At 42.1% G+C, this 12,812-nt stretch overlaps 1 protein-coding gene across 1 annotated transcript; it reads left to right on the top strand.

Annotated features, from left to right (window-relative positions):
- Positions 1 to 2,846: 2,846 nt before the first annotated feature.
- On the top strand, positions 2,847 to 11,985 carry ARPC3 (actin related protein 2/3 complex subunit 3). Its single transcript, XM_051972766.1, has 7 exons — positions 2,847 to 2,963; positions 5,406 to 5,505; positions 8,125 to 8,201; positions 9,519 to 9,587; positions 10,261 to 10,387; positions 10,744 to 10,838; positions 11,695 to 11,985. Exons 1-7 carry the CDS (start codon positions 2,958 to 2,960, stop codon positions 11,755 to 11,757), a joined length of 537 nt encoding a protein of 178 aa, XP_051828726.1. The 5' UTR covers positions 2,847 to 2,957; the 3' UTR covers positions 11,758 to 11,985.
- The last annotated feature ends 827 nt before the right edge of the window (positions 11,986 to 12,812 follow it).

The raw sequence follows: 12,812 nt of genomic DNA, 5'->3' as shown, positions 1-12,812 counted from the left end.
CCCAAGTTACCGTTGCTTGGCAAAAGATCATTTTTCTTTTTTTTTTTTTTCGAATGCCAAAAGGATCCCCACTCTTTTTAGACAATAATTTTCATTTGCGTGTTATTTTTCGATTGTTTCTGATTCTTTGTGACTCCATTTGGGATTTTCATTTCTTAGTAGTATAAAAAATACAATATATTCTGCCTGCCTGATGGGGGAGGGGATGGGGAAAGAAGGGGAAAATTTGTGGCAGGGGGTTATGCAGGGGTCAATGTTGGAAAAATTATCCATGCATATGCTTTGTGAATAAAAAGCTTTAAAAAAAAAGAATACAATATATCAAAATTTTTATAATAAAAATAGATTTTTAAAAAGAGGCTAACATACATAAGAGTACTTAAAATTGCACTTGTGGATCTTAGGAGGCAGAAAATGAGAATGGGGAACTCCCTAAATGTTTGCCATTTCTTTCTCCAAATGATTTTACTGATGAGGAAACTGAGGCAGCCAGATTCACTCAGGTCATACAAACAGTAAGTATCTGAGGCTGAATTTGAATTCAAATCTTTCTAGCATCAGGTTTAGTGCTCTATCCACTGCTCCATATCCTTACATGATAATATCCTATGTGTTTTGTCACTCAGATTTTAGTGTTTTTTCAATACCCAAGCCATTTTGCCTAAAATATTTTATCTAATATGTTTCAATAATCTATAGTCTCACTAGTTAAGACACTTCTTCCTCTAATGTCAAAAACAGCCATTCTGTGATTTGATAATTGAGAATTGTTTTTTTTTTCTTTTTCTTTGTCTCAAATTTCTCAAAAGTTCTTTTGAGAATTGTTGGAGCACAAAAAAAGAAAGAAAGAAAGAAAAGAAAATACCACTCAGCTGCCAATCCAGTGGTGAGCTTAATCTGGCCAGGTTATGACCCCTAACACTAAGAGACCATTTCAAGGACTATAATCAGAATCACTCCAGCTTGGCAAGAACCTGCTAGAGCTCAAGGTTCCCTGCCATACACTTCCAAGAACTTTTGAGGTCAATGAGTCCAATTTCTTCATTTTCCAGATGAAGTATTGAGGCCAAAGGAGGATAAACCAAATGCTCATGGTCACAAACTAATAAGTGACCAAGGCAGGATTCAAACCTTGAGTCCCCAATAGACATCAAAGTTGGGTCTTCAGGTAGTTTTTCCAGGATATAATCAATGAGGTATTGATTTTTTTTTTCATGAATTATGAGTCATGTCCTAGTTTTTTTTTTTCTTATCCAAAAATCTGTTGATGTTAAACTAGCTTAAAAAAATAACAAAATCCTCTGTGACTTTATCCCAAGATAATATAATGACCAGTCTATGTCAAGTTTGTGTCATGGACCCCTTTGGCAGTGTAATGAAAACTCCTCAGAATAATTATTTAAAAATATAAAATACACAATAACACTAAAACATGTCTTCATAATATTATAAAAGTTTACAGAGCCCAGATTAATAACCTCCTGGTATGTTGGATTAAAGGGTTACAGATTATAACATTTTATTTTTAAATGTGTATTGAAAGCATTTTTGTTGTATATGAATATGAAACATATTTTTGTCCCACAGTCAAGACACATCATACATTTCCAAATAAACAGTGAAAAACACATACATGGAGTTTCAGGCTCTTGTGAGTTGAGGACACTTATTAAGAAAGTGAGATGGGCATACGACACCCCCTCTCCAAAGATCATGATGAATTGTGGGATGAGATGGATGGGCTCCCTCTCTCTCTTCCAAATCTTTTCATTTCCTCAAGGCCTCCATCTATCAGGCATACGCTTTCCACCAAGTTTCCTAGAGCTCTTTGGCTTCACCTCTTATTTACCCAAATACCCCATTTTGTATGTTACCCATTTGCCCATCATTTTTAAGATGAAAAAAGCAAGTCTTGGGAAAACGAACACACATACACACACACACAAAGTATCAGGTGACTGAGACAGGAATCATTTGTGTTTAGATTTTAGGGCTGATGGGGACGTTAGAAGCTATTAAGTGTAACTCCTATCATTTTTAAGATTAAAGCCCCCCACAATTCTCAGGAAAATTAAAGGTCTCATCCAGTCATAATGTCCTAGAGCCCCAGGACCCAACGCAATCCCTGCTTAGAGTTGGTGCCTGCATACAGGACTAAGTGGCCGGGCCCGGGCGGGCGTGGGGAGCTTGGCAACTTTAAATGAGCCCACCTTTCTTCCTCCCTGGAGGCCCACCAGGTGTCGCCCTAGCCTCTTTTTAAAAATCCATTTTTATTACAAAACTTTTGATACATTGTATTTTCTATACCACTAAGAAACGAAGCCCCAAGTACAAAATCACTTGGATTCTCCAACGATGATTTTTTTAAATAAGAAAATAAACCGCTCATTTTACAACAGAAAAAACTGAGGTCCGTGGGACAGCTAGGGAGAGCCCCAGCCCTGACGTCAGGGGGACAGAGTTCAAATCCGTGTGACCCAGAGCAAGGCACTTAAGCCCAATTGCTTCAGCCAAAAAAAACCAAAAACGACAAAACCCCTGAGGTTCAGAGGGACCTTTCCTCAGGGCCACTCATTCCCCAAGAGATAAAACACTCCGCAAGGCCGATTTATATAAAATGGGATGCTAATACTCGCCCTGCCACGCCCACGACTTTGTAATGCGCAGCCTCAGAAGACTGTAACCGACGCTGAGCCTTAGAACTGCACCGCAGCCCGCTAGCTCTCTTGGAGTCCTCTGCGCATGCGCAAGGGTAAGAGAGTCCGGCATCGCGGCTTGACTCTCTGGCTCCCTCTAGTGTTCCCAGCGCCAACACCGGAAGCTCGACCTCCTCCCGCCCCCGCCTCTTCCGGATTGCTTCCGGTTAGACCCCACCCGGCCGCCAGACCGGAAGTGCCGGGGTCTCTGACAGGAGCCAGTACTTTCTGCTCGCCAGTAACCCAGGCCCGGCCGCCAAGATGCCGGTGAGGCGCGGGGAAGGGTCGAAGAGAGTCCCGGGGCGGAAGGGGAGCGACCCTGAGGAGTGCGAGGGGGCTGGTGGAGGAGTCCGGGGTGGGACGGCCGGAAGGGGGAAGGGGTGCCCAGAGGTGGAGGACCCGGACCCCTATCGGTCTGGTCTGGAGGGGAGGCCCTGGGAGAGGGAGGTCCTTCCTATGGGATAAGAGGGGAAACTGAGGCTCAGAGCGGGAGCCAACGGCTGTGCCCTCCTAAGGCAGCGGATGTAGAGCTGAGATTTGGGCGCTGTGGAGCTCGTCTTTTGACAAATGGGGAAACTGAGGCCCAGAGCGAGACCCGGAGGCCCGTCCTCTTAGGGCGGCGGGTGTAGGGCTAGGGCTCGGTGACCATGGATGTTATTTGACATTCAGGGAAATTGAAGCCACAGAGGGTAGAGTTCGACTGTTTCCTTCCGGGCAGTGGATTTGAAATCGACGCCCAGAAGCCCCAGTCCCAGCTCTTCCCTTTGACAAGTGGGGAAACTGAGGCCCAGCGTGGAGTGGTAGACCCAGGCTTGGAGCTCAAAGATCCCTAGTCCAGCCATAGCGTTTGATGGTCAGCAGAAAGGAAGGGGGTTCCTTCGGCGCAGAGCAGGGGCTTAGCGAGTCCCACCAACACAAAGGGCTCTTTCATGATAATTAGATTTGGGGACATTCGGGGAAAGAGAAGCGGAGGTTGTCCCTCAGCCCTTTCATTTTGGGGCACTCTGGGGACTGAGACGGGGATCCCCTTTCTGGAGCCAGAAAGGGCCCAATCCATCTTTGTGACTTGATGGAGGAAGAAATGGAGAGCCTGAGGGAGCCACAAGAGACACAGAGCAGGTGCTTGGGCACAGGATGAGGGGGGCTTCTCCCTCACTGAGTGGAGTTCCTCAGCAAGATGTTACCATTTTACCTTGAAGCTAAATAACTTACCTAGAACCACACAAATCAGGCCCCAGGCGCACCCCTCCCCCCCCCCTTCTTTCTCTCCCTGCTCTAGACTGTGCCTGCCTAAATGGCTGCGCTCCTCTCAGAGCCTTCTGTCTTGTGTCAGATTTCCTCTTCTGCTCCTACCTTTCTACCCTTCTCTGTCGCCCAGCCCCCTCCCGCCTCCAGCCTTCTTTTCACTCAAAGTGGCTCTAGAGGTTCTGTCCTTAATGACACTTCCCTATTTTTGTATCGACTGAAGGTTTCCCCGGCTCTTTGTTCCTGCCACTAGGATTATACACAGGCAGATCAAAATCTAACCAGAGGTGCATTTAAATTACAAGCTTGAATCAGATGATTAATTCAATCCCCTTTAGCTCCCAATCCTGTGGTCCCTATTTTACAGATGATGCTCAGAGGCACCCAAGGTTGGAGCTGGGACTGGAACCAATACCAGTGAGACCATTTTGTAATCCTCCTTCCAGGGCTTTTGGGTTCCATGATCACTAACATTTTTTCCTGGCCGTAATCATCTTTTATTCTGTGAAAATGTTTGAGCTAGGAAATATCAACAGATTTTTCTCTTGGATGGGCTGTCCCCTTTTCTTCAATATGATACATCATTGACCCTCATATAAAACTTCTAAACCACCGTGTGAAGAAGATCTGGGGGGGGGGGGGGGTTAGTGAACCGCAAGGCCATTATCATTCACCAGGATGAAACAGCAGTCCAAAAAGCTAATGTTCTTTTAGACTGTATATACAGTTAGTGAGTCATGGCACGTCTAACTCAGGAGAGTTGAGGTCAGCTGGCTGTGTCGCACATGGAGAGAATAGGGCTTGTGTTTTTAGGAATAACTGCCTACCTGGAGAGCATCCAGAAGAGCGTTACCTGTGTGTCATTTGCATCCATCAGAAGGATTATTAGTGTCCAGCTTGGAGGGGGTTGGGGTGGGGATTAAGAAGTCTGGTTCCCTTGTGTGTCCTCGGGATTGTCCTGTGGAAGAGATTTGAGATTCATTCTGTTTAGTCAAAGATGTGGAAGGGGTGAAGAGACAGGCTTTTTGTCAAGAAGAATTTCCTAACAATTAAATCTCTCCTGAAGCTGAATGATTCCCTTTAACTATAGAACCAGAGCTCAAGGTCTAGGGTCAGGAAGACCTGAGTTCAAATCCTTCCTTAGGCACTTGGGAACTGCATGACTCTGGGCAAGTCATTTAACCTTTTCATGCCCCAACAGTGGGGATAATTATAGCAGGATTGCTGAGGACCAGATGAGACATTTATAAAGTACTTGGCACAAGGCTCAGCACACAGTAGGTGGGACATAAATGCTTGTTCCCTTCTTCCCCGTAGAGGTTGTCATCGAAGACGGGGTGTTGTTGAGGAGGTTCTCATTTAGGTGCAAGCTCCCCCTGATTGTCCCTGAACCTCCTTCTCAGTGTAATTCTCTGGTGTTTATCTCCCTGCCCCTTTTGTCTTCTGACATGGTGGAATTCGCAGGCGTACCACTCCTCTCTCATGGACCCTGACACCAAGCTAATTGGAAACATGGCCCTCTTGCCCATTAGGAGTCAATTTAAAGGACCAGCTCCAAGAGAAAGTAAGTTTATATTCTTTCATTTTTCAAAAAGGTAGTTGTGTGGAGGGAAGTAGCACGGTAACCATTTGATCTTAAAGTCATGAACATGGAAACTTTTTGTCTTCTTCCTAGCTTGCTGGGCTGCTGTTTGCACCTTCTGGTTGCTTAGAATGACTCTGTATCCCAGACCTGTGAAGCTGACTTTTAGATTCCATCTGCCTAATTAAGGACTTTATTCTCATTTCACCTCCTTATTCAAAATTTCTTTGGGAGTTGGAAGGAGAGAATAACAGCTTGACTCCAGAAAAAGCTTATGATCCAGACTGCTCTGTACACTGCTGCTATGTTAGACTTTCTTCCCCTTTAGCGCTTGGATGTCTTAACCCTCTAAAACCACTTCCTTGTCCAGCCTCCTCCTGGACCCTCATTGTTTGCGTGTGTGTGTGTGTACACATGCGCACACACACACATCTCCATCACAGCTCAGCTCAGGATAGTTTTGTGGATGCCTCCTGTTAATGGTGCTGAGCTCCATTGTTAATTTAATGGTGGCTTTTCATCTTTTAAAATATTTTCTTTCTTTTTGGTTCTTTAGTTTGGGAAACGTAGTTTTGTGCCTCAGAGGCCCTGTTTTGTTTGGTGCTGTCCTGATCTACTCTAAAGCATTGAGTTTCCCATGAAACATGGAGGGCAGTGCTCTGCTGTCTGCTGGTTTGCACTCCATTCCTTGTTTCCAAGATTGTGGTTACAATCGTCATCTTATTCTGATCCTTTCTTCTGTCAGGCTTCTTAGCTTGAAACCCCTCTTAAGTTTAATTTTAGTTTCAACACCAGTTTACTGCTCTGTAAGCTTAATGTATTTCAATGAGTCATCTCTCTTAATAGATTTTGAGATGCAGGAAAAGGAAACAGATGGAAGCGAGCACATAAAAGAACATAACACATAAAAAAATTGCAAAGCACTTTTATCAAGCCAGATTCTGTGAGGGAGAAATTCAGGCCACTAAAATTCCATTTTAGTATATTAAATAAGAGATAAGTCATCAGTACTGTGCAGAATTAGAGGCAGATGAGTGGATAGCACTGGGCTTGGAGTGAAGAAAAACCAAATTAAAATTCTGACCACACTGTCACTCTGACCTTGGAAAGATCATCAACCTCAGGCAGCTTATGGAAGGGCTGGCTCTTTACCATCACAGTCTCAGATCCTTCCAGTATTCTTGGGAGCATCCAATAGCTACACAGAACTGCCACTGTGGAGACCCAAGGAATTTGAATAAGGATTTGGAGTAGAGGCCCCTCAGGATTTCATTCCCCGGGAGTGGATTAGAATCAAATTAGCTTGACAATTAGGGAATAGGAGAACAGCATGAGGAGTGGGAAGTGAAAGACCATTTATTTGCTTTGCTGAATTATAGTCCCAGGGATTCTTAGTTGCCAGGTGCATTCTTGTGCTCTGAAGAAGTCAACGTAGAGCCTGTGTTTTAAGGGGAAAGAATTGGGGAGACTTGCCAGCAGCAGTTTCTTCTATACAATTTAGTTAATTTTTTTTCCAGGATATGCAGGCTGTGGAATCATTTTGCATTTCTTCTAGAAAATAAGAGATTCTATACTGTACTTAAAAAGATTAACTCTCTTGGTATTGCTGAAACCACCTGCTTGGTGTCAAGGCTCCAGGATTCTGAGCTTTTAAAACACTGAGAAACTGAAAAGAACAAAATGGCCAAAGAAATGTTGTATCTAAATCTCTCTTTTGCATTGTTATTTCTGGCTTTTCTCAAAACTTCTGGCTACTTCAGAGTACATGTGCACATATTTTTTTAAATCATGCTTTTTATAGGGTTGTGTTTCTATATCCCATCATTGTTACAGATCATAACTGAAGTTCATTTTCTGAAGCGCAAAATAGATACTACCCTTTTTAAAAGTTTTATTTTCTCAGCAGTATCTTATTTTTCCAAATATGTAAAAAGAGTTTTCAGCATGCATTTTTCATAAGACTTTTTCTCCTTTTTTTTTCATCTTCCCTCCCTCCCCAGAACAGCAAGCAATCTGATATATGTTAAATATATGTATTCCTTTTAAACATATTTCCATATTTATCTTGTACAAGAAAAATCAGACTAAAAGGGGAAAAAATCATGAGAGAGAAAAAATTTTAAAATGAACAAATTAAAAAGGTGAAAATACTATGCTTCAATCCACATTCAATTTCCATAGTTCTCTCTCAATGTGGATGGCATTTTCCATTCCAAGTCTATTGGAACTGTCTTGAATCACTGCATTGGTGAGAAGAGCTAAGTCCATCACAGTCGATAATCACATAATTTTATTGATACTGTGAAAATGTTCTGCATGCTTCACTCGGCATGTAAATTTTTCAAGGCTTTTCATAATCATGTTATCTTTTCTTCTCTTTTAAAACGTTTTTGAAACGAAACATAAGCGATTGCAAGGGATAATGTTGTATAAAAATTATCCTGGCATGGATTCTGTCAATACAAAGTTATTAATTAAATAAAAAAAAATTTAAAAAAATAAAAAAAAAACGTTTTTGAAATATCTTCTTTCCCAACATACACATAACAATGCTGTCTTATGGCTGGTTAATTTTTCTTTTTTCTCTTGCTTTTTGCATAGCAAAAGACACAGATATTGTGGATGAAGCTATCTATTATTTCAAAGCCAATGTCTTCTTCAAAAACTATGAAATTAAGGTAAATTACGGATTTTAATATTATTGGCAATACTTCAGTCACATCCCTGTATCTCTACCTTTGAATACTATTTACTTGGAAGGGAGGTTGAAGGTGGGATTAAAATGTTTATTGCAACCAGTGATTTAAGAAGTTTCTGAAGTCAAAATTTATACTTCCTGTGCTTAAGCAAAGTAGAAAAAATTTTCAGATTTTTAGACGCAGAATCTCATTCAAACATATGATCACAACATTTTAGATGTTTAATACTGATTCTAAGTAATGTGTTTATACTCCAGATGGATTCTAATATTACTTCCTTCCTGTGTTACATAATTCCTACTTGAATGCCTCATCTTGGTGTGAAGGTGACATGAGGCTCTCCAAAGCTCTGCTCTTGTAGCTCTAATAAACTGGAAGAGCTTTGAAAACAGACATCCCAAGACCAGTCCAGCTTACTGGGGAGATGGGCAACATCAGAAGACTGATCTCCAACTGACTGGGTTTTTTTTTTTGGCCCCATAAACTTAAGAAAAGCACCTCCTGGGATGGGGAGGGCTTGCAGTCTGCAGCAGTACAGTGAGTCTCCATGCTAATAATAATCACACACCTTTTGAAGCATTGTGAACTTCTTCCTGCTCTCATTAAAGATCCCATGTGTTACAAATAGGCAGAATAGAAGTGGGAACTGGTTTGTTTTTCAAACAAAGTCAAAGTAAAACTTGGCCGAATGACTCTGTTGCACAATGTCAGCATCCATTAGTTTTTTCAACATTTTCCTTCTGGTCGGGCAAAGAGGTGGGATTAGCTATTCAAGAATGAGTCACATGTGAAATAAATGCTTCCTCCATAGAGAATCAGAAATGTTCCTGCTTTCAGTAGGTTTCCTGAAGAAAATGTTATTTTCAGAATTAGCCAAATACATAGGGAACCTCTTGAGTTCCTCAGAAATGGCGATCACTCCCACCTCTGCAGGATGATGGAGGTTGCTTTCATAATTCCTTAGAAGCCTTGGGGAAACAAGCTTCAATTTAAAATGGGCAGGAGGGGGCTGAGAGGGATGGAAGGAAAAACTACGAGGCTCAGAATGGAAGCCACCAGCCCTTCCCCAGAAGTGGCAAAAGTGAACACAGATTTTGAAAGTATCTGAATTTGAAGAATGTGAATTTTGGTGACTTGGGTTTTCATCCTTCATTTTCTTATCATGTCACAGTTAAGGATATCTTTACTGCCTTTACATTTTTAATAGCTAGGCATTAGAAACATTTCATAATAAAGCTCATTTATTTTCCTATTTTAAGTCAATGCCTGACTGCCTTCTGTTCTGTTACTTTGTAGAATGAAGCTGATAGAACATTGATCTACATAACTCTTTACATTTCTGAATGCTTAAAGAAACTCCAGAAGGTAATCATATTCAGTTGACTTTGCATCAGGGGGAAATTAATGGGAATCTGTAATGAGTTTTTATATTCCTTGATAAGTGTAATTTTTGTTTCTCTGTATTTTTTAATAGCACCTTACTTTCTAAATCCTATTTTCTAATCAGTGAGCTATCTCTTATAACAGAAGAAAGAAAAAGGTCACATTTCAGCCCAACTCACCAGCACATAAACTGATCCTTAGAGCACATGCAGCCTCCCATACCCATTTCCCCCATGTCTGCAGAGGAGGGAAGTGTATTTTCTCAACTCTTTAGCTAGATTTTGCATCTACTTCAAAGCCAAAAGACAAATAAAAGTTATCTCCTGACTTGAAGAGGCCAGAGTTTGTAAGAAAGCCTGAATGGAAGGCTCTAAGCCTGGAAGAGCTGATCAAAAAGAATAACACAGAGGAAATAACATCCTGAGGAGTCTGTGTCTTAAATAAGTCATTTAGGCTCTTGCGTGAAATGAGAGGGTCCCTCTTAAGTTCTTGGAAAGGTCCCTGTGTAAGAGGCTATTTCTTTGATTATAAATCAATGTTTGCTGATGTAAATGCTTATGGTAAGCTTTTAGTTACTTAGAGATTTGAATAGCCTTTTGTGGATCTTGTTACCATAAGTCCTGTAAAACACATGCTTTTGATTTTTGTTTTCCAGTGCAACTCAAAAAGCCAAGGAGAGAAAGAAATGTATACATTGGGAATCACTAATTTTCCTATCCCTGGAGAGCCGGGTTTTCCTCTTAATGCCATTTATGCCAAACCTGCAAATAAGCAAGAAGATGGTAAGAACAGGGCGTCTCTCTCCCCAAGGAGGCCTGAACTTGCTCCTGCTGGAAAGGTTCATCCTCCAGCTGGCTTAAAACACATTTTGCATACAGATTGAACATGTATCCATTAGTATTCAGCTTGTTTTATTAATCATGTGCACAAAAGTCAGACGTAAGTTTTGGCAACAAGAGTGGTGGAATTTTCAGCATAACAGATTTGATGAGCCAGAGTGAAAATCCTTTCCCAACAGATGTTTATTGTAATCTCAGTGGGAATGGATAACCACGTTACCTCCAAAACAAGGTCTCAGTGTTCATGGCTCATGCCCCAGTTACATTCATCTAGTATTCTCCATGCTGTTTGTTTTCAGAAGTGATGAGGGCCTACTTACAGCAGCTGCGGCAAGAGACGGGCCTGAGGCTTTGTGAGAAGGTCTTTGATCCTCAGAGTGACAAACCAAGCAAGGTGAGACACATTTTCTGGTCCAGTTGGTAATTCAGCTTCAAGGTTTATCTGGTGGCAACTCTTAAACACTCTGCTTTTTCTGGGTCTTTATGGATCTTCTTGGGTTTTCCATTAGTGGTAGGTGAGGTGAAGAAGCTGAGTACAAGGGGTTACACACACACACACACACACACACACACACACACACACACACTGCTTCTAGGTCTGGCTGCATACAAAGTCAGCCTGGCATACGAGAGAGAAGGGACAGCCTCCTGAATTACATTCTGGTCATGTGGCACTGGATGGGAACCTTTACCTCTGGCAGCCCCGGGGGCTCCCTGAAACTAGAAGTTGTGGCAGGAGCTCATCTGCCTGGTTCTCTTGGGATGTCCCCTGCACCAGGGAAATACCAAAAAATGTGGACTGTGGGAGTGACGGTGCATTCGTGGTTTGAGACCTAGCCTTGCTGAGCTCAGAGAGACTCAGAACAGACTGTCCTGGGCTGGGGGGAAGGGGGGGGGGGGAGTGTCTGGAAGCACAAATACCAAGTTGTGGAAGCCCTACAGACTGCATGGGGGGAGGGAAGGCCCACCTCTCCACCACTGCAGATGCCTGGAGTCTGATGTAAAGACACAGGTCCCTGCACCTTAAGTTAAATAGTCTTGGGGTGCTGAGCACTGCCCTGGGAGAGGGAAGGGGCTTGTCCTCCAAGGCAATGAGGGGCTGAGATTGGAAACTTTTTACTAAGAAGATAATACTGAAAAGAGGTAAAGAGAATAGGACTTGATAAAGTCATATTTTATATTGTTGTTTATATTGATGAGTTATCTCGTCGTGCTCTGACTGCCTTTCTTTTCCCCGTTGCCTTTGTTAGTGGTGGACTTGCTTTGTGAAGAGGCAGTTCATGAACAAGAGTCTTTCAGGGCCTGGGCAGTGACCGGATCTTGTGCAGTCATTTCCGTTGCAGAAGCATCCAACATTTGGCAGCAAGATGTACACAGTTCTTGGCCTTTGTTTCATAAAATTTTATACCAAGGAAGAGGAGACATGTCCTTACTGGAAAAGCCCTTTATTAAGAATGTTGGGGTTTAAGGATCACTGAGATTTTTTGCAATGTTAAGCTGGTGCTTAATTATAATAAAAAATGATTTATAACATTCCATCAGATACTGTTTCCTTATTCTCTCTGTTAGGCAAATAACTTCTGCTTTGTTTTGACAGAGATTTGATTCCATTTGTAAACCTTGGTCAGTTAGTTATATCTCACATCTAGCCAGGAACATGTGATTTCTGTTGTCAGGCATCATCTTTTTTGAAACTGCTAAGCTTTATTGATACCTTTTGTTTTTATATCCATCATTCCAGGACAGAGTACTCTCCTCACCTTCCCAAAATTGAACCTACTCTTCACAAAAAAAAAAAAAAAAAAAATACAAAAGTAACCAATAGAGTGACCTTGCTCTAGAAGTATATGCAATGTTCTTCTCTCCTAGCCCCCTGGTTCTCTATTAAGAGAGAAGGGATAAAACTCCTCATCTGCTATGATTTAAGGGACAGAGAAGGAAAGTGGAAAGTGCATTGGAGTTGGAGTTGAAAAACCAAGGGGCCAATCCCAGCCCTTCCGCTCGCTACCTCTGTTTTGAGACTTTGGGCAAAGGTAGGGTGGGTTTGGATGACTTCAAAGGCCCTGTCCCTTCCAACTTTAAATCTACAATCCTGTGATCATCTCAGGCAGCTCCTCATTTCCCAAATCTGCCTTTCTCCTGTAAAGTCTTGGCTTTTGTTCAACATCTTTGTTGAAAATATCACAGCTAAGTGGCGCAGTGGATAGAGCACCAGCCCTAAAGTCAGGAGGACAAGTTCAAATCCACCTCAGACACTTAACCCTTTCTGGCTGTGTGGCCCTGGGCAAGTCATTTAACACTAATTGCCTCAGCCAAAAAAAAAAAAAAAAGAAAGAAAAGAAAAGAAAAAAACATCACCTCAGGACTT

This window comes from Antechinus flavipes, chromosome 1 (genome assembly GCF_016432865.1).
Source record: "Antechinus flavipes isolate AdamAnt ecotype Samford, QLD, Australia chromosome 1, AdamAnt_v2, whole genome shotgun sequence".
NCBI classification, from domain to species: domain Eukaryota; kingdom Metazoa; phylum Chordata; class Mammalia; order Dasyuromorphia; family Dasyuridae; genus Antechinus; species Antechinus flavipes.
This window is presented reverse-complemented; position numbering and strand designations above follow the sequence as displayed.

Excerpts from the sequence above, each read along its gene's own strand:
- ARPC3 (XM_051972766.1), top strand. Across the intron at positions 10,388-10,743 it reads TGCAAATAAGCAAGAAGATG|AAGTGATGAGGGCCTACTTA; the intron begins GTAAGAACAGGG and ends GTTTGTTTTCAG. Across the intron at positions 10,839-11,694 it reads AGAGTGACAAACCAAGCAAG|TGGTGGACTTGCTTTGTGAA; the intron begins GTGAGACACATT and ends TGCCTTTGTTAG.